Source organism: Melanaphis sacchari, unplaced genomic scaffold (assembly GCF_002803265.2).
Source record: "Melanaphis sacchari strain LSU unplaced genomic scaffold, SCAv2.0 Contig7_pilon_pilon, whole genome shotgun sequence".
NCBI classification, from domain to species: domain Eukaryota; kingdom Metazoa; phylum Arthropoda; class Insecta; order Hemiptera; family Aphididae; genus Melanaphis; species Melanaphis sacchari.
This window is the reverse complement of record NW_020271560.1, coordinates 1,847,890-1,870,936: the sequence shown is the minus strand read 5'-3', so window position 1 is coordinate 1,870,936 and position 23,047 is coordinate 1,847,890. Positions and strand designations below refer to the sequence as shown.

The window sequence follows — 23,047 nt, the reverse complement described above, 5'->3', positions numbered from 1 at the left end:
TTTATAAAGGTTTATAGTTCAAATATTTACGAAATCTATCGAAAACGCGAAAATTTGTAAGAAATTTTGAAGTTGAAAAATCATAAAATTTTTTATGTTTATAACTAAGGATCAAAAATACTACACTATGTTTTCCCTAACTTTTTCTTCAAGTAGATATAGTAAAAACTCGAAGCATCATTATAGGAAAAATTTTAAGTGCGTTTGAATTTTAAATTTTTACGAAATAACGTAACGATAATGATTCATCCTCAAACGGTTATAAATATATGTTAATATTCAAAAATTATAAGTCGTAGATACTTGAAAATTTTACCAGTTATTTAGATTGGCATTTTCTTTACATGATTTAATTTTCAAAATATTTTGATTTTTTTTGAGCTATTTATAGACAACTAAAATTTTCAATTTTTCTGAAAATTTTTTTTTGAAGTGTCGATAAAATTTTTTTGGCTCAATCAAAATACTTGAACATTTAATACAAAGTTTCTCATAAGTTATTCTTATAGTGATCAAAAAATGTTAAGAATACATAGGCACAATTTTTTTTATTAGCATTAGAAGCTCAAATATTGACAAAAATTCGTAAAAACCATGAATATTTGCAAACTATTTTGTAGGTATAATTTATAAAATGTTTTGTGTAAGTAGCTAGGAGTTGAACATTTAATACAAGATTTTCCATAAATTTAGCTTACAATAATTATAAAATAATTAAATTTTGGTGTATTTAAGTGATTAAAACATAAACCACGGAAATTTTAAAATTTTAAATTTTCACATTGATTGTACCACAGTTTATTATATATATAATAATCCTACAGTAAAATAATAAAATGTATATACCTATATGTATTATACGAGGTGATTATTGTGGTTACGAAATGTTTTCATAGATATTCTCTAATATCTATGAATGTTTTACTACAGGCGGAGTTTTGGGGGGATATTTTCCTTTTAGCATTACTAGCGCAGTTATCCTAGACTGATAAATCATCTCTGTTCAGAATCGTTTTTTGTATACAAATATACAATGATACCTATCATTGCATTCAAATTTAATCTACCATAGTCCGAGGTTCACCCCACCCCTTAATGTTCAGCAGAGCGGTACCCACTTGCCCGTTTTTTATAGATAAATAATTAGGCGTATTTTTCCTAGATTCATTTACACTATATTATGTCCATTGTTCATATTACACATATTATTATAATTAACTTTTTTAATTTTATTTACATGTTTAGTAAATAGGTAGTATTATAAATTCATAAATAATCATCAAAAAAAGCAGGAAAGAAATATAATAATTATTATTTATTATTATTAATTTCATAAAATGTTGATAGAGAATAACAGCTGTTTTATTAAGCACTTTCAAATGTCATCTGATAGGGTCAAAACATTTTGATCGTAATTCGTAAGGCTCAGGCAACACCAGCGATAACTTTCTTGGAAATCGGTAGACAATAGACATCTATAATAGACAATTACGGTGTTTGTCATTATTATAGAAAGTTAGAACTTGAAGATAGGCTGTGAATCTTATTCTATAGCGAGATGTACACAGAACTGTCAGAACTACCATGTTATCACAAATGACAATTTCGCGCAGCAGTATTATCACAGAATAAATGAAATTTCATTTGTGTATTATTACAGGCTACTTAATAATATGTGTAGTATGTCCGTATCTAACTTCAAACTGACCTTGATAATATTGATTTTTTTGTTGATAATCCGATAAAGGCGTTGTGAATTTCTGATAAGAAAGTCTAATTATGTGAGAAAAATAAAATATATAGATGGATAGTTATTGATGTAAAAATGAAAAAGTTACCTAAAATGTTTTAATTAACATTTATTTAAAATTACTGGTGATATGACTATGAATCGATGGACTCATGTTTGTGTGTAAGATGAAAACAATATCATTTGAGAACTTAAATTCATAAATTTGGTCACAAATATTTGGCACAAAAAGTCAAAATGTAAATGTTATAATGAGTATCTCTACCTTTAAAGATAAATGGATTAGAGTCTAGAGGTAAGGATATTCAATTTATTAAAATATATTTTTATTTTATACATTTAATGATTAATAATTATATAAGATAGATAAACAATCTAGTCAAGTAATCTTGTAATTTTTGCAAAAATATAGTTTTTTTGTACAATAATTAATCAATTAACTTAATTTTATGGAGTGCAAACATTATTTTTACACCAATGTCAATCTTAAACATATCTTAAGTAAATCACTATTGCTTAAGGTTCTAAAAGTTTGATTAATCTATAAAGATAATAATTTTAATATTTAAATATAATATTAAACTATATAGGTAGTTTCTGTTAATATTTGATGAAATGTTATAAATGTATTTAATAACTTATAACTAAAATATAAAACATTTTTACATATTTAGTCCATATCATTTAATTTAAGACTAAATAAATTTTATTTTTATTTTTTAGCAATTTTTTTTTTCATAATATTTTAATAATGTTTAAATTTATTCAGATATTTTTATATTACCAACAATGAATATCATGCGAAAACTACGTGGCAGTAATACTGCCACATCTACAACTGGTGAAAATTCTCGTCTATTTGAAGATGACTCTGATCAACATACTGCTCTTGGTTTAATGCATTTAAAGAAACTTTTTACTGATTATATTCATACATCACACCTGCTAACTGACAAAGAACGTAGTACAAAACTGTATACTATGATTCCTTTATTTTGCAAAGTAACTAACTCTATTAAATTGAATAAGATAAATTATATAAAAATTTTATCATTTTTTTTTTAAAAAGGTTTTTGGCAGAAGTTCTTGCGCTGAAATTATTGAAAAATTTTGTGACATTAATAGCTGGTGCTCAGAAATGTCAGCCCTTATGGTTGCAGAAATCCGGCAACGTGCGTCTAATCAATCAACAGAAACTGCTAGTAGAGCAATTGCTAGCTTTTTAGAAATAGAGAACTGTGAAGAATCTAGTAATGGATGGATGCTTTTATCTACATTAAACTTATTAGCTGCAACCAATCAACCGTCTCTTATCAAAGTATTTATAACAATTGTATAGGTTTGTTTTTTATACTTTTCATTTATTTTTATTTTAGATAATGGTATCTGCATCTCTTCCTTCAACATTAGTAAAATGTTTGTATCTTTTTTTTGACTTACCTCCTTTGGAGAATGAGGATAAAAAGACTGATCAAAGTGATTTTACTCCAAAAGAACGTCGTATTTTGTTACAAAAAATTTTTGTGCAAATATTAGTTAGATTATGCAGTAATCATTTACCAGCAGAAGAATTAGTTACTAAAGATGATTTATCTTTATTATTCTCTGCTATTACAAGTTCTTGTCCAACTTATAATGCTGTTTGGAGGAAATCTTCAGCTGAAGTTTTAATAACAATTTCACAACATGGAATTACACCTAAGGTTATACAATATATTCATGGTATGTATGTTTTTTAATAAAATAGATTTTTGAAGTATGAAATAGTAATATAATATCAACTAAAGTATTTAATTTTGAATTAGGAAAAAACTGTATTGAGTTATGTGTTGAAAATATGCGACAATGTGCAGATTTAAGTCCATTGGAAGTAGTTGATATGTTTGTTACTGTATCTTATTTTTTAAAAGATTCATCAGAGATATCCCAAGTATTACTTGATGACTTTAACACAGCACAAGGTTATATATTTTTATCAGACTTTCTTGTAAGGTAAAATAAAAATATTTATTTTCTATTCTGTAGTTACTTTTAACTGAATGAAACAAATAATAATTTATATTACAAAACAATATTTCCTTATTGTGATAATTTTCAGTTTAGAAAATGATGAATCTAGTGAAGCCCTCGAAGCAATGAGGAATCTTGTTTTGATAATTGCATCTCTTTCTATGAGTGGTTATATTGAACTAAAACCAAATCAAGAACAACCAGACTCATTGTTACAACCTTTAGGATTTACTTTACCTCAACCTACTGGGCATGGTTAGTATAAGCATACTTTTTATGTTATTTGTGGTCTTATATATCTTATATATTTTATAATCAAATAATTTACTTTAGGTCAAAGTGTACGGAATATATGCGCATTCAATGTTCTCCAAACTACATTTATTCGATCTGATTCTAGTGCATTATGCTGTACAATTCTTGATGCAATATCTAATGTGTATCATTCTGATAATGCCAATTATTTTATATTAGAACCACAAAATACATTGCCACAATTCACTGAACATATACATTTGAAAAATCAACAGATACAAGATAAATTCTTCAAGCTTTTAGAATTTATTGTATTTCAACTTAATTTTGTTCCAATTAAAGAATTAGTTTCAATGGCTCAGTTATTAAAAACATGTAGCTCTACAGAATGTACTAAAGTCTGTTTACAGACTTTATTAAATATACTCAAGCACAATAATACGTTTAAAGATGTTTTTAGAGATGTTGGAATACTTGAGGGGTTATCAAACAATTTAAGAAATTACACTCAAGACTATCTCTCTGATTGTGAATCAAAAGGTAATATTGTAACTATTGTAAAATATTTCTAGAAAATAAATTATAGATCTGTTGAAGTTTAAAATTATCATAAATAAATGGAACACTGTATTTATTATTGTCATTAACATATTATATTTTGATAATATACTTTTTATTATTTTAAGATGATAAACATGATGGTGATTTAAAACGTGTGATAAACTTAACTGCAGAATGTTTAGTTAATCTTATGATGTCTTCGCCAAAAAATTGTAAAGTTTTCAAAGAATGTGGTGGTGCTCAAGTATTATATATTATACTTGAATATCCATCAACTCGTCAGTATGCTATAGGTAATTTTTCCTAATTATTCTTCCTTATTAAAAAAAAACTGAAAGTATGATTTAATACATGTTTTTTTGTAATATTTAGCTATACTACGAGAAATGATATTAAGCACTGGTGGTGAAGAAGAAATGTCTACACTTTTAGGCACGCTACATACAACTGAAAATACTTGTTTGCCATTAAAATCTAGTATTTTAAAATTGTTTTTGAGTTGTATGAAAGAAAGTCACCGTACAAGAACCATGTTTCGTAAAGTAGATGGATTTGTTTATGTAATAAGTGCATTGGTGTCAATGGAAGGCTGGTTTTCAGATGAAAAATGTATAGATCAAGAAGCTTTAAAATTTGCTTATACCATTTTTAATACAATTACCATAGCTATGCGATTTGAACCAGCAAATGCAAAATATTTTCACCAAGAAGTAAATTGCATCAAATAAATTAAATTTTTAACTTTTTCTTAGTATATATTATTATTTTATTTAGATTTGTTTGACAAGTTTATGTGATACATTAAGATTATTAGGTTGTTTTTCAAATGAAATTCAACTAGATGACTATATTGATTTAATAACTACATCATTAGAAGAAAATGTCTTTCATAACATATTTACAAGCAACATAATAAATCCCATGTAAGTATCATTGAAATAATTTTACAAACATTTTACTTTTTTTATTTTTTATCGGTGTTACAAAAGTTTAAACTTCATCTTCAATTATATATTATTTTTTTGATAATATAGATAGAATAAATGAAAATGATCTCATATGTTCACTATCAGTTCTTGTGTTGAGAATTATTAATCAAAAAAAGTTAAGAGTAAATTTTAATTTGATTCATGTTGGTTTTTTATGGAATAGCTAATAGGTAGTAAAGTTTGATTTTCTTAAAATATACTAATATAAATTTAGTTTCTTTAGTGGGTATTACAAATAACATTATTTATTTTTTGGCATTTTAACAATTTAAACAGTATTTTATTGAAAAATCATAAGTGTATTATTACATATTATATTAATATATTGTAACTTGTTTTTAATAAAGAATTTTTGATAATTGTCAAAAACTTAATTCATAAATATTTTGTTTTCAGAATTACTGATAATGTTCCAAAGTTTCTATCTTATGCCTGTATAATAATGAGAATGCTATATGATGTTGCTCTTGATTTATATGATAAGCAGAATAATACTACTGTTGTGTCATTCAAGTCACCTGCTCATAGACGATATAGCGAAGTTTGTCTTTTTTTTTCAAATATTTAATATAGTTTGAGTTCAAATACTAATTTTAATTGAATTAAGGTGGCTACAAAACCTTTAGATTGTCAAAATAACAATCGTCGTGGAATACAACTTAACTTAACTCCTCCAGCACCTGATCCTATTATTGTTCATGCTGGTGTTGTTATTGCTATGTTACAACTACTACCATCAATCTATAATCCATTGGCACCTAAAGTATTATATTAAAAAAAAAAAAAACAATAATTTAGTGTATGGTAATTTAAAATATTTTCTTTTGTTTATTTAGCTATCACTTACATTGCAAGTTTATATAGGTGAAGTAATCAGATCTTTAGTTCGTGGTGAAAGAAATCAACAGCTTCTATGTGATTCTGGATTTCCAACTACTGTATTAAAAGTAGGACGAATAGCGTTACTGGAAGAAACACATCCACTTCATACAGTGTTTCAGTATATGTTAGAACGTTTAGCTATACAGCTATTAGAGCCAAAGGATTTACGAGAATTTTTAAGACTTGGAGAACCTCTTTGTTGTGTACCATTAGATTTACTGGACTGTTGGATAAGTCACAGTAGTAAAAAACCAGGTGGAACAGTTCCATTAAGCCGTGTTAAAACACTTGTATCTATGACTACCCCCAGAGATCCTTGTATGCTTGCACTACCACCATTTTTTGAAATGGATTTATCTTCTGAGGGGTTTGGATGTTTATTTTTACCCAGCATTGCTCCACAATCTCCAATAAGTGGACCTTCAGTTGTTAATGTTGCTACACTAACTACTCCTGATATGAATGTAATTGGTGGAATAGGAACTGGTTAGTATGCATAGTTTAAATTATTTGTTATAAAGTATGTATTTTAAATATATTTTTTTAATTATTTAAAAATATTTTTCTTCTTCTAAGGTGACCGAATGTTTCCTCCTCAGAGTGGTCTTAGCTATTCAACATGGTTATGTGTTGAAAAGTTTTCAGAACCAAGAAGTGATCCTCACCCTGTGCGGCTTCTGACCTTGATAAGAAATGTACAAAGTACTAGAGACCATTTAGTATGTTTAGCAGTAGTATTGTCTGCTCGAGATAGAGCGCTTACCATATCCACCCAAGAGACTCCAATATCGATGAGTATGTTGCATAATTTCATATACTTCATATTTTTGATTTACAATAATTTAAAATTTTTTAGCTAATGCTGATTGGGAACCAGAAGTTATTGGTGATTCATGTGTAAGAATTTGGTATCCAGATTTTGTGCAAGAAGGCCAGTGGCATCATATTGTATTAGTTTTAAATAGAGCTGTATTAAAAAATTCATCATTTTCTTTGTATATGGATGGTCAGCATGTACATACTCAAAAAGTAATATTATTAGTTATATTAAACTAATATATATTAATTTTTTTTTCAAATAATATTTCAGCTACATTATATATCCCAAAATCCAGGCGGTGGTGCAGCTAACTTAACAATTGCATCTTCTGTGTATGGATATATTGGGACTCCTCCAATTTGGAGAAAATATTCAAAACTGACATGGAAACAAGGACCATGCTGTTTATTAGAAGAAGTATTAAATCCTCATGCTATAAAAATTTTGTATCAGCTTGGTCCTCATTATTTTGGAAGTCTTCAAGCACCTGATATTAAAGGTATTTAATTTGTATTTTAAATCAGTTATTCTTAACCATATTAATTTTTTGTTTTACATTACATAAAATCATTTTTTTTTTTATATACATGCATATATTATCATGATGTATTTGAAACCTCCGGATTGAAATTTTATGATCACTTAAATTATTATTTAATTTATATTAATATTTTTATTATTTACAAGATCTAGAACATATTGGACCTTTGGTATCTGAAGAGAAAGTCATTTTTGGATTAAATGCAAGGGCAGTTTCTCAATTAACTTTGGCAAAAATAAGAAAAATATACAGTAGAGTGGATAGCAAATCAATTGCGAAACAAGTAATGCATGATTGATAAAAGTTATAAAATTATTGGTCCTATTCATAAAGTCCAATTTTTTTAAGTATTTTTTTTTTTTTTAATTATCAGTTATATCCAATATATATTTTTGTCTATTTGTTTAATGTCTTATGTCATTTTGTATATTATGTTTAATGTCCAGTAAACTTTTTTACATTATTTTATAAATCTATGTCTTAAAAATGGTATTAATTCTTATTTACATTTATTGTAAATTGAGTTTGTTACATCAGAATTGGGATGTTGTCTAGTTCTAAGTGGTAAGTTAATGCTTTAAGATAAAGTGATTTCATTCTGTTCTTCATAACAAACATAATTACTTGCTATATTTTTATCTTACTTTTTATTAGTAGTAAATTTAATTGGGAAGTTTTTAAATTAAAAATGTCTTTAAAAAAAAAAAAAAAAAACACCTATCAATTAAATATTTTATTGAAACCATATTCTGGTTATAACTTTATACGACAAAATAGATTGGATATCAAAATGACATAGGACTAATGTTTTTGGACTAAATATTATCTAGACCTTATGAATTGAACCAAAATTCTGTTAAATTTGATAAATAATAATAAAAATAATAACAATTTGAAAAAAAAATTTTTTTTAATTTAATATATTTTGAACAAGATATTGAATTAATTTTTCACTTAATTAAATAAAAATTAATTTTACAAAAATAAATATTAAGTACAAAGTAATTTTTAAATTATATATATGTAAAATTTTACACATTTTAGACAATTTAAAAAAATATATTTATAGTATATCAATTATATATAGAATGATCCATTTAAGTATATACCTTATTATTTCAAAAAGTTATAACTTGATCGTAACTACTTTTTTTCAATTTCTTAAATTTTTTACTCTTTTAAATAGTTATAACTGCATATTTTGGTACAGAATATTTTTCAGTATATTTTAATGTCTAAAAATTTAATTTAAAAGAAGTTGTTATTATGTTATATATTATAACTAGGGTCTGGATTTATATTCTTTAAATATGCCTAAAATATGATGCTCGTATCCTCTAAAACTCTGTGAATATTCTGTTTATATTCACTTAAAAATATTTAAAAATATGCAAAAACAAATGCAAATTTTTACTATTTATTTTACATTATTAGTTAAGTATCTAATTATATTCAATTGAGGTATACCCTTTTGTAATAGAATTATTGAACTATAGTAATATAATACATAAACAATATAATTATAATACTAATTATATCAAAACATATGAAATAACAATATTCCTAATAAATCAGTGAAATAAGATTTTATATATATCGTTTTATTTTTTACCGAATCTAACATTAATATTAGCTTACATTTTTCAACACCATCTGATAAAAATCATTATCTAAATTATCAACAACAGTTTTTCCCTAAGTAGTGGTCAGTTTTAAATATTACAGCTTGAACCCATGTTCTTTCATCTAATAACAACTGGTTCTGGTGGTAAAGGAACACCTGAAAGTTCTTTTCTTTAAAAATATTATCATTGTATGTTTTTTTCCCCAAAATGAATCAAGTATTCAAAAATATGATGACTATTCTATAACCAATAAAATATTCTCAAAAATAAAAAAAAATTTTTTTGTATAAACTCAGTGTTCAATGAATCATCCACAATTTTTATTCCCATAGACTGCATAATATACTCAGTAACAATAAGTAAAAACATATAAATTCAGATCCTAATTAAAAAAACAACTACTTTTACTTAAAATTAGATTTTAATGTATTAAAATATAAAATTAACTGTGTATATTGTTCATAAAAGTAAAAACTTAAAAAATTATAAAAATATAATAATATTCAAAAATGTTATTATGAAAAAAGTATCAAATTATATTAAAAAAAAAAAAAAACAAATATTTTTATAAAAATTTAAATTATATGAAATATTGCATGTAGACATTTTACGGAATTGCTCTATTCACTTAGCTTTGAATTTGTTGAACATTTGAAGTTTAATATTTTTAAGGTTGAATTGATGACAAGTTAAATCATTTACAAATAATATTATAATCATCTATAAAAAAATATTGATTTGCTAAAATTTACTTTATTAAAATTTTATTAGCTTGGGATGTCCACTCATGAAAATGCTACTCCTATTCGTATAATGCATAACACAGCTGGACATTTAGCTGGTTCAGCTAGAAGTTTAGGTGGTGTTATATTGGGATATTTAGGAGTTCGCACATTTTATCCCCGTCCAGTTTTAAAACTAATTGATAACATTGGAGGTTGTTCTGTATTATTAGGTAAGAAAAAAATTATATATTTCTATTTGTATAATATAATTATTCATGATTTTATGATCTTATTACTATCAGGGTTAATTGCAATGGCAAGAGATATGGAAAGTTTATATGCTGCTGTTAAAGCTCTAAGTGGAGTATTACATCTGAATATGACAGCAAAACGAGAAATGGAACGTAGACGTGGATATCAGCTCTTAGCACTATGCCTACGTAGGCATAAACACATGTTAAATGCCCATATCCTACACATTGTACTTGATTTAGTTATAACGACTAGAAGTGTTGAAGCACCTACTATACCAGATGCTGTTGCCTTTAATGATTTGATTTGCGAGTTAAATGTGTGTATATTTGGAATTAAATTTGTCATAAATATCCTAATTTTTTATTTTAAAATTGCATAGCTTTGGCAAGAAGTTCCAGCTGGTCTTTTACGATCACTTATTGAACAATTATATGAATTGGTATCGGACTCAAATGAAAAAAGAAATAATTTAATTATATTAAGAAATATGGAAATGGTTCGTAAAATGGTAAACTTTTTACCAATTGTTTTTAATACCTCTTCATCATCAACTACAGAAGTATTATTTTCATTACTTGGAGCACTTTTAGCAAAACATCCATTGACTGAAGATTTACTATGGTAAGGAATTAAATATTCACTTAATAATATTTATTTTAATATTTTTGTGTCAAGTATTAATTTAAAGACATTTTTTTTAAATTTATATATAACTAGTTGTATTAATTGACTTTACATGGATTTTAGTTAATTTATCTTTCTATTGTCTTCTGTCTTGCCTTAATTGAAATGTATATTATTTAGACAATCATTAAATACCATGATTAATTTTAAAATTTTCTACTTTTAAATCTAGACATATTTTTGATGTAAATGAAAAACTGGACACAGATTTAAATGTCTATAAACTGAAATTAATCCATTATTTAAGAGTTAAGATAGGTATTTGATTTTTCTTAATGTGTTAACATTAAAAATATGTTTAGAATTAAAAAGACAAATCATAAAAGTAATCATAATGTATTGTGTTCATAAATATTTGATTTTAAAATTTTCTTTTTAAATATATTTGTAAAGAATTAAATATACCATATTTTTTATTAATTTTAACATGATAAGTATCTAATTTTTGTTAACCAGAACTAAATTTATGTGTGAGTTATTGGTGTAGTATCTCTAATGATTAAACAAAAAATGAGCTATAAACATCTTCCAAGTCTCTAGGTATCTATTAATATAACTTTTATTAAAAATGGTTCAGTAATTGTATTGATTAAAAATCAACAAAAATACTTAAGTCATAAACAAATTTAATATTGAAGTTTAAAACTCAAATAATATAATTTATAATAACTTACATATAATTTTTGATAAAGCCTAAAAATAATTTGTTACCAGTGTAATTAAATACTATTATATTATTATTTAATTTAATTTTTGTAATATTTTCAACACCTTACATGTTAATAGGTTTTAATCCAATAGACCAGTAATGCATTTATGTGTAAAAAACATGCATATTTTTATATTTGCTATAATTAAATTGTAATCAATAATTATTATTATTTTAATACACTCTGGTATATACATGGGCTAATGAACTTTAAATTTAACTGTATGATTTATTTTAGTTAGAAATCATGAGTAGTGTTGAAAGTGTAAATTAATTAAAAAAAGTTTTTAGTTTAATTAATTTGATTATTATAATGAATTACATTTAATAATATACTTTAAAATTAAACCTAAAATTTTTATTTTTAAGTCTTGGCCAGTACATTGTATTTACATTGAATACTGGCCTCAGTTCAGAATCAAATCTTAAAATTGAAGAGTTTGAAACAAAAATAAAGACTATGGAAAATAATGTTGAATTGACTAATGAAGAAAAAACAATTTGTCTAATATTATTACGTAACCGTTATCTCCAACTTGTGCATTCTCTTTTGTTCACTAATAAAAATTTAGTTTGTACTGGGTAAATATAAACAATATTTAATGCACATACATCATTGATATTTTAATATGTATTATGTACATTTATTTCTTATAGGTTCTGTGATGATCTTGTTCGAGTATTAGGATTTGACTGGATACTGTTATTTATGCAATCAAATATACACCGTTCTTCAATAATTTGGTCGTATAAAATTCTTACCACTTTGTGTTCTGTACCTTCATTAATGGTTAAATTTAGAGAAGCATCTAGTAATGGTGGTTGGTTGTTAAACACTGAACTTTTGCAAAATAATAGAGCAAATTTGATGCTAAGTAATATTTCTTATTGATAAAACATTTATGATTTATATTTATTAATAAAACAAAAATCTTTTTATATTGTTTATTTATTTTAGATTACCAACTTTCCCCAAGCTTACAAAAGAACAATAAAGACATACTTAACAAAATAGAAGCTTTAAACATACCAGGTTTTCAACATCTATCTTGGTTTTTATCTTATCATACTGAACTTCCTGAACTATATTATTTTTTAATGGCTTTAATGTTGGGACAATCAGTTAAGACAATTCCTAATGAAAAAAAAGTTAATATTCTTATAATATCACTTTATATTAATATATAGTATATGCTGTAAATTATGTTTTGTTTATATATTGCTTTTAGTTAAATCTTGATGGCATTTGGATTTTTATGTTTGGTGTTCCAATTAGTCAGTCACTTTCAGCTGTTAGTGATCGTATTGTACTGTGTCCAGAAGCTGTCACAGCTCTTTTGTCAACTGTGAGATTAATTTTGAACCAAGATAACAGAGAGTAATATTTTAAAATTATTTTCTAATTTTTATTATATTTTTACCCTGGTTTATTTTTGTTTTATTTTAGAATAAAATATGAAGAATGGTTAGAAGATCATCCAGTTACTATAATTCAGTTTCTTTTTTATTTGTATCATAACTTACCAGATTGGATGCCAGCATTTATGACATCTGAAATTTTACATTCCTTAAGTGCAACACTTTTTCCATTTACAAATTTGAACTTAAGTGAACCATCCACACCAAATGATGACTGTTTTATTAAAACACCTGATGGAACTCCTCCTTCAACTGTTCAGAAAGAACAATCATTAACTTTACACCCTTCTAGAAAATTTGTTATTGATTTCTTAAGAGTAATTGTTGTTGATTCACTTCTATTACCAATAAATAGCAAGTCATTACCACCCTTAGATTTAGTTCTTGATGTAAGTAGTTTATTATGAATACAATGTATATCCATAAACAATTAATTTATATATGATTGTATGTAAACATTATCTAGGCTTCACCCGAAGGTGCAACTTCATCTCAAGTATCAAAATACCAAACTGAACTACTATCGACATTAATGGATCATTTATTAGCTGCTGATATTATGATTGGAGAACAAGCTGCTGTGTCTACAGTTCCTGGGGGTAGTGCTCAAAATATTCCACAAAACGTTTGTTATCTAACATGCCGTGTCGTAGACAAACTATGGCAGGGTGTCTTGATGAAAGATGCTCATGAAGTATTTGATTTTATTATGAAATTAATTGTTCAAGCAAAACGAAGACCATGTTCTGTACCTATGGAAGGATTTTATCATTGTTTAAATAGAACTACTTTGTATTTGCTTTCAAGAAATACAGATTCTGTAGCCTCGCAGATGCCAGTTTTAGAAGCGTTACATAAACTTGCAACTAATAGGTAAAACAATTATTTTGAAATCTATATAAGAAATAATATTTATGTTTTGTTTTTTTAGAACATTAGTATTTGGAGCTGGTAATCACGAACTGGATTTTATTGGCTGTCTTATTTATTGTTTATTGCAATTAACTTCAGATATGAAAATAATGTAATGTCTTTTAATAAAATAAATTAAGTATACTTATGATTTGTTTAAGAAGAGCTCTCATTTTATAAACTTGTGCTTGTTTTTATAGATTGGATACAAATGCAAAAACTACATGGCATATTAATCCAAATCAAACTGCAGAGGTCGAAGAACAAACAGCTAAACAAGGACATAATTTAATGACAGTTGCAGCAAAACGTGTTTGGGAAGAATTGTACATATCTAAAAAACCAGCCATTGAAGAGGTAATTCATTTAATTATATAAACAGCTTTTTAATTTTAAACCTTGTATTAATATATATGTTTTTACTAATTTATTCATAGTAATAATTATTTGTGATCTCTAACTATTCTAAAGTTGTGTTTTCGAAGTACTTAGTTGTACATTATATATTACATTTTATTTTTTAACTTATTTAAAATAACATTTAGGTTTTTAAGATCCCATTACCAATGTCACCAAATAACAAAGCTCCAGATTTGTGTTCTGTCCGTGAACTTATTTATGAAACTGCTCAAAAACATTGGTTAACTTATATTGACATGGAAAAAAAATCATTGTATAAAATGCCGTGGGAACTTCAAACTCAAATTCAATCAGTATGAATAAAAAATAAATAATATGCAGTTTATAAACCTTAATTTTTTTTTTAATTTTATTTTTTAGAAAATACAAAAAGTTACTGGTGGTTTAACTAGACTTGCATCCCGAGGCAAAGTACTTAGACGTGATGAAAGCCGTTGGCAAAGTGGAAGTCTTTCCAGCATTTCATTACCATTATCAAGAATTACTAAAAGTGAATGGTCTACATGGGCTAACCATGGTTTAAATGCAGTGTGTGAACTGGTTTCTATGCAAATGGTGCGAGAAACTCAACATCAATCATTTACTGTTCGTTATGTTTTGGATCAATGGTATTTAATAGAACAGGAATTAACTAGAGAGAGAGGACTTTGGGGTCCTTTTACTTCATGCAAGTAAGTGAGAAATCCATCAATTTTGTTATGTTCATACTCATTGATTCATTGGTTTTAGATTAGACAAATGGATATTAGATATGACAGAAGGTCCATGTAGAATGCGTAAAAAAATGGTAAAAAACCATCAGTTCTATAATCATTACCCATATCGACCGGAACTAGAGTCTGGAGACAATGTAATTTTGTTATTATTAAAATAACTGCATTTGTATAATTGTATTAATTTATTGTATTTATTGTTTTATTTTAGAAAGGATTAAAGTATCGTGTGGCTACTAGTTATGATAGCAAAGAATTTTATCAAAAATATAAATTACCAACATTATTAGATATGGAAAATTTAGCTCCACAATCTAATGAAAACAATAAATTTATAACACAAGTTGATGGTCAAGATACCTTTGATTTTGACAAAAATTTAGATGTTAATGGTATATTATTAGTTATTACAATTTTTTCTTTTTCATTAAAGTATGATTTTGGTTATTTATTGAACATACAATTTTTAGTCTTAAGATTAGATAAATATTTTAAAATAGTCAATCAGTACATATTTGTAGTATATTTAGAAATTCATTTTAATATTAGTGTAGGGGGAGGGATAATGCAAGAAGTATATAAAAAATACATGTGTATTTATAAAAATTATTTACTAGATAATTAATTTCAAGATTTATATTGTATTTTTAAAACCATTTTTTTCTTTTTTAAAAATCTTTTATTATAAAATATTTTGATCTATTTTAACTTTAAGTTTTAGTTTTGGATTTAGTTCATAAAGTTATATAAAAATAGAATAATTTATTATTTAACCCTTTATATTTCAAAAAGACAGTGAATAGATAAGACTATTTTTTTTTAATTACAATTTTACTAAATTTATATTCTTGTCTGATATTGCTGTGGTAACACACTGTGATAACTTAATAACCATGAAACAAGTTCATGAGATATCACTGAGTAGTAAATAACATTCAACTACAATCTGATTAAGTATTTGGCGTTAGCCAAATTTTAATTTTAAGATAACATTGTGGCTTCCATGTATATCACAGTTTTATATATTATTTTATAATATAAAATTTAATATCAATAATAGTTTTAACTCGTTAAAGGGTTAAACTTATTCTACATTTTTAAATACCGAATTAGATAATATATTAAATATACTCTTATGTATTAAATTCTCTCTTATGTAGGATATATCACAGTAATTTGATACAATCAAAAAAAATTTTAATGTAAAAATGTCATATCTTCATAATGACTATGTATTATACATGGATTAATGTGGAAAAATATAAAACAACACAATTAAATTTCTTTTTTTATACAATAATATTGTTTTGTCAATTATGTCTAAGTTGGTCTGTAGGTATGAGGTAGCTAATGAGGTGTTGTTTTGATGATCTTCACATTAAATATATATACAAAACTGTATGGAATATAAATTAAATAATATAATTATTCTAGTATACAATAAAATTAACGTCTAGATGTTCTTCCCTATAAATGTTACTGGTATACATTATATATACCACTTTTTTTGTGTAATATTTGTTTGTATTTTTAGAATTAACATTCAAAGGATTAAAAAGGGTTGTTAGAAGATCAACGTCTGAACCAGATGATGGAATGGATGATAATGACATAGAAAGTGGAATTGAAGATCAAGCTCCACCAGATGACAATCATACAATTATTAGACTTTTGGAACCAAATGAAAAAGTATAATTATTATAAAAATTATTTAAATAGTTATTACAAAATTTAAATAAGCTAAAAAAGTTATTCATATTTTTTTTATTTTCTAGATTAGTCATATGTTTCGATGTGCAAGAATTCAAGGTCTAGATACATATGAGGGTTTACTTTTATTTGGTAAAGACCATGTCTATATTGTAGATGGTTTTACTTTACTTAAAACTAGAGAAATTAGAGATATTGACACTTTATTGCCTAATTCATATGAGCCATTATTACCAAGTCCTGGAAATGGAAGTCCAAATCGTGTGCGAATTAAAAAACAAAGTTCTAAGTTTTCATATGATGACATAAGGTACTTACCATAAGTTCATATTTATTAAAAATGATTTTTTTAAATTAATTTGACTCAATTTAAATAATATTTTTACCAAATTATAGAGAAGTGCATAAAAGACGTTACTTATTACAACCAATTGCTATAGAATTGTTTTCTGCTGATGGACGTAATCATTTATTAGCACTGCCAAAAAAACTAAGAAATAAAGTTTTTAATAGGTAACATTTTAATGATGTACTGTAAAATATCATTTATTTTATATATTTCTAATATGATTAAAATGCTAAAAAGCTTTATTTTGTTACTGTCCCTTGTATTAATTTGTATTTTAAAAAGTAGATAGATTTAATATGTGATAATTTTGAAAAAAAATGTTTGTAGCAACTTGTTAAAGAGAATAATATTTACTATATATCATTTAAATTAAGCAACTAATTGTTTTTTACAGATTCATGGCATATTCAACATCTATTGCAGACAATGCTCATCAATCAGTTGCTGGACAGAAAAGAACAGCAAATGTCGAACAAAGCACAAGCCTTCTTTCAAACCTTATGGGAGAAACAACAGTTACCCAAAGATGGGTGGTAAGTTAAAAGTATAATAAAAATATAATTCTGCTAATTTTATGAAACTTATCAGTTTTATTAAAATTTAAATGCATGTTATTTTTATAGAAAGGTGAAATATCTAATTTCCAGTACTTAATGTATTTAAATACATTGGCTGGGCGAAGTTACAATGACCTTATGCAGTATCCAGTATTTCCTTGGATTCTGAATGATTATGAATCAGATGTACTTGATTTTTCAAATCCTGCTATTTTTAGAGATTTTTCTAAACCAATGGGTGCGCAATGTCCTCAACGTCTTGAGCAGTTTTTAAAAAGGTATTTTGTGTTTTCAGTTTTATAATTTATTCCTAGTTCATATTTTATTTTATTAAATATAATTCACACTTTAAAAATCTTAACAATAAAATAGGAATTATCCTGATGAATTCAATTATTTTTTTATTGACTAATTTAAAATTCCATGCAGTATGCTATTTACTTTGATTCTATCTTGATCTAATGTAATACTATTAAAGTATTATAATACTTTGTATAATCATAATCTCTTTGACTGGTATTTATATGGACTCCTTTTATATACTTATAAATTTTATCTCAATGATTTTCTCATCTGCACTAAAATAATAAGTCATTTGTTTGTCAATAAATTTGTCTATTTTATGTTTTATAATAAATTTATATTACTTCTTACATGTGATTTTTTCCTAAAGTGACATTTACCCTTTTTTTATTACACATATATTTTATTTATTTTTTTGGTTTATAATATTATATAAATCCTTAGTTATAAAATATAGTTGACATTTATTAGTTATTTATTTTAGGTACCGTGAATGGGATGATCCTCACGGTGAAACTCCTCCGTATCATTTTGGTACTCATTACTCTTCAGCTATGATAGTATGTTCATATTTAGTCAGAATGGAACCATTTACTCAGCATTTTCTCAGACTACAGGTTAGTATTTTGTACAATATATAATAAGTATAAACATTAATACCATACTTGTTAATATATTCTTTTAGGGTGGACATTTTGATTTAGCTGATCGTATGTTCAATAGTATTCGAGAAGCATGGTTATCTGCTTCAAAAACTAACATGGCCGATGTCAAAGAGCTTGTACCAGAATTCTTTTATTTACCAGAGTTCTTGGTCAACTCTAATAATTTTGATTTGGGTATTTTGTTAAAATCATTAATGTTTATGATTTTTTTTTTAATACTACTATTTCTAGGATGTAAGCAAAATGGAGTACAATTGAATGATGTAGTTTTACCTCCATGGGCTAAAGATGATCCACACGAATTTATTCGAGTACATAGAGCAGCACTTGAATCAGAATATGTATCACAACATCTTCATGAATGGATAGATTTGATATTTGGTTACAAACAACTAGGCCCACCAGCTGTACAAGCTTGTAATTTATTCCATCACTTATTTTATGAAGGAAATGTTGATATTTACAGGTAAATGAAGTTTTTATTTACAAAGTAAAATTATTTTGTTAAGGTGTCATCAAGATATTGTATGTTTTAAAGTTATTTTCAGTATAGAAAATATATTTTATTTGAGAACATTATAATTTAATTACTTAATATTTCAATAATTTATATTTATATTAATTATTTTATACAGTATTGACGACCCATTAAAGAAAAATGCAACCATTGGATTTATAAATAATTTTGGTCAAATTCCAAAGCAGCTATTTAAGAAACCTCATCCGAATAAAAAACAACCAACTAATAAGGCATCAATGCTTGATGCTGCTAATCCAATTTTAAGTTCCAGTACTAATTTATCATCGAGTGACAAACTTTTTTTTTATCATTTAGATAATCTAAAACCATCATTACAGCCAATCAAAGGTATTAAAAAGGTCACTAAACCCTCATTTGTTGTTTCCATCTTAAACTTGGTTTCTACAACTAATATACTTGTTAAATATTTATTACTTCTAAATACAAGCAATGCTGAGTTAAGAGCATTTTAAAATTTTAATATTTTATGTAGCTATAACTTATAACTTACTTTAAAATAAAAATATCAAAAATAAAACTTAGTTTTATAATATGTCAAATCACTCTTACTATTAAAGCTAACTATACAAATTTGGTTCTATTGAACACACATTTAATAATATATTGTACAATTGTAAAATGGAAATAACATATGCAATTTAGGGTGTCTTCTTAATTTTAAGATATTTGTTATAATTTAACATTACTGTCATTACTAAATAAGAATCATATTATTATTTTATTACATGGGCTTTTAGAACTAAAAGGTCCTGTTGGTCAAATTCTCCAAGTAGAAAAAAACGTATTAGCAGTTGAACAGAATAAAGCTTTAATGCCACCAAATTTCAATAAAACTATAACTTGGGGTTTTGCTGATCATAGTTTAAGATTAGCACAATACGAAACTGATAAGCCAATTGTAATCTGTGAAAGCTCGAGTCAATCACCTGGTGAAATTGTAACTTGTGTATGCCCTACATCTAAGACTGTTATTACTGCTGGAACTAGCACAGTAATATAAAATATATTTTTTGTATGTGTAATTGTATCTTTATAGTTTATATTTTTTAAAGGTTTTGACTGTATGGGAATTAGATTTAAACAACAAGTCTTTAAGAATCGTAGACAATCTGTATGGACATACAGAAGCTGTGACTTGTTTAGCTGCTAGTGATACATATAATATTGTTGTTTCTGGCAGCAGAGATTGTACAGCTATAGTTTGGGATTTATGTACAAAAGCATTTGTGAGACAATTAAAGAAACATAATGCTCCAGTTGCAGCTCTAGCAATTAATAACTCAACAGTAAGTAAAATCACATATTATTAATTTTCAATTTTATAATATGTTTTGAAAATTATTAGGGCCAAATAGCTTCATGTGCTGGTACTATGTTACATGTTTATACTATAAATGGCGAAGAACTAGCTAATGTAGATACAAGTGTTGGACGAGCTGATAGAATGCAACAAATATTATGTGTAGCTTTTTCTCAAGCTATCGACTGGGATCCTCAAAATGTTATTATTACTGGGTCATCAGATGGAGTTGTTCGAGTACATGCTTAATGATAATATTTAAATTTACCTATATTTTGTATATACTACTAATGTTTATTTTACAGATGTGGTCTATGGAATATGTGCAAGTTCCTAAAGTCCCATTGAATACCTTATCAACAGAATCTTCAGTATTAAAAGAAAGTAGCGATGAAAAGAATAAAGATGTTAGTGAGAATTGTAGTTTATTAAAAACACGGACAATTGCTGTTCAAAGACTGGTCAAACAATTAAGTATATCATCTGAAACTATTAATGAACAAGGATTAGTAATGAAAAGTGGGTCTGAGAGTAGTCTATCAGAACAAGAGCCAAAAACTCCAGTTAAAACAATTGGAAGAACTGATAAAATTGTTTTTGCTGATGAAAACGATTCAACACCCCCAATTCCAACTATGAGAAAAAAGAGGTATTCTAGTATACTCTATTAATTTTGAGATCATAAATTAAAAAATTTATTTTTATTTTTGTTTAAACGTTTTTTAGGGCAGTGAAACCTAATCCATTGCTTCGAAAATCTGAATGTAATACATCAAGTTCAACTGATGAACCAAATATTCAACAAGAATCCTTAGCAGTCTCTGATTCAGTATTAAGATTAAGCAAAAGTGAAACTAATCTTATAGAATCATTTATTATTGTTGACCAAGATGATTTGAAAACTAAACCTGTCAGTCCTTTACATAGATTGAGAGATGGTATATTAAGATTATTATTATATAATTTATGTACCAGAAAATGTATGTTGTGTTTCATCATAGGGTTCCAATGGCAACGTCAGTTAGTGTTTCGTAGTAAATTAACTATGCATACAGCATACGACCGTAAAGATAACACTGAGCCAGCTTCGATAACATGCATATCAATTTCAAAGTATATTAATAAAATTGTTTATCTTGCGATGTCATAATTATCATTGGTATTTTAATACAGAGATCATCGAACAGTATATATTGGTGATGCCAGAGGACGAGTTTTTACATGGAATGTTGCCGAACATCCTGGAAAAGGTGTAGCTGATCATTGGTTGAAAGATGAAGGAGCAGAGCAGTGTAATTTGTGTGATGTTCGATTTTCATTATATGAAAGACGACATCATTGTCGTAATTGTGGCCAATTATTTTGCTCAAAGTAATACTTAATTAGTTGACTTGTTTTAATAATTCTCATTTATTACTCCATACTATTACATTTTCTTAGGTGTAGCAAGTATGAATCTGAAATATCAAGATTACGAATACTGAAACCAGTACGGGTGTGTAAACCATGTCATACATCATTGCAATCAGCCAAACACACTTAGTTCCTAATATCTATGTTAAAGACAATAGAAATGAATACTGATCCAAAAGACAATTTGTTAAACTTTTAAATCAAGGCGAGGATTGTAAATTCTACATACTGAGCCATGCTGACAAGTAACAACAAATAATTGTATTTTTTAATAACCCAACAAATTTCTAGTCTATATTGACATTTTATGTGAAAAAGTATTATTTTAAATTGTTACCATATATTCTCATAGTAGCTTGACAATAATTTAAATATTTTATATGAAAAAAACCTATTAAGCTTTCATTAGCCATAGGTTTTGGAAATATTGATATATGTAAATAAATATTATCTCTAATTTTAGTTTATAAAATATGAAAGCAAGTAGAAAATCTTACAAAATTCAATAATTTAACTAACTATATTCAATGATGTTCATCTAATGTTTCTTATAATGATTCAAGAACATGTCATCATGTTTCAATAATATTTGAATACAATTAGTATATATTAACTTAACTCTCCCAGAAATAGTGTTTTGTTATATTGAGTATATTAAATCTGATGATAGGTATATATATATTCAACAATACATATTTTCTAGAATATATACCCTGATTATAATGTCAATTTACATTGAATACAAAAATTGTCTTTATAACTTTTTGGGAATTTTTATTAGGTCCAGATCATTGCTTGTTAATTATTATTATTTTTAAAAAATTGTTATTTATTTGTTTTTTATGTTTCTTTAAAATTAATGATGAGCAAGTTTACCTATTAGTTTCCGTCCAAACAATATTTTTACAATTATTACTTATAATAATATTGTGGTTTTAC

General features: G+C 25.8%; 1 protein-coding gene across 1 annotated transcript; it reads left to right on the top strand.

Annotated features, from left to right (window-relative positions):
* The first annotated feature begins 1,798 nt into the window (after positions 1-1,798).
* On the top strand, positions 1,799-22,589 carry LOC112601581 (WD repeat and FYVE domain-containing protein 3). The gene is made up of 49 exons (XM_025349278.1): positions 1,799-2,045; positions 2,520-2,752; positions 2,820-3,068; positions 3,127-3,472; positions 3,556-3,742; positions 3,849-4,015; positions 4,094-4,555; positions 4,702-4,869; positions 4,949-5,286; positions 5,351-5,499; positions 5,962-6,106; positions 6,173-6,328; positions 6,402-6,933; positions 7,024-7,242; positions 7,304-7,476; positions 7,538-7,766; positions 7,955-8,091; positions 10,205-10,388; positions 10,461-10,729; positions 10,793-11,034; positions 12,176-12,388; positions 12,464-12,681; positions 12,765-12,955; positions 13,036-13,184; positions 13,254-13,614; positions 13,692-14,098; positions 14,157-14,249; positions 14,338-14,494; positions 14,683-14,850; positions 14,918-15,228; positions 15,287-15,407; positions 15,482-15,662; positions 16,805-16,959; positions 17,046-17,290; positions 17,377-17,493; positions 17,724-17,862; positions 17,953-18,164; positions 18,674-18,806; positions 18,875-19,028; positions 19,086-19,320; positions 19,490-19,722; positions 20,133-20,386; positions 20,448-20,681; positions 20,741-20,932; positions 21,001-21,344; positions 21,422-21,633; positions 21,697-21,808; positions 21,869-22,066; positions 22,136-22,589. The coding sequence occupies exons 2-49, from the start codon at positions 2,540-2,542 to the stop codon at positions 22,236-22,238; spliced, it is 10,407 nt and encodes a 3,468-aa protein (XP_025205063.1). The 5' UTR covers positions 1,799-2,045; positions 2,520-2,539; the 3' UTR covers positions 22,239-22,589.
* The last annotated feature ends 458 nt before the right edge of the window (positions 22,590-23,047 follow it).

Excerpts from the sequence above, each read along its gene's own strand:
- LOC112601581 (XM_025349278.1), top strand. The coding sequence starts at position 2,540 with ATGAATATCATGCGAAAACTACGTGGCAGTAATACTGCCACATCTACA. Across the intron at positions 12,956-13,035 it reads CAATTCCTAATGAAAAAAAA|TTAAATCTTGATGGCATTTG; the intron begins GTTAATATTCTT and ends TATTGCTTTTAG. Across the intron at positions 21,809-21,868 it reads ACATGCATATCAATTTCAAA|AGATCATCGAACAGTATATA; the intron begins GTATATTAATAA and ends ATTTTAATACAG.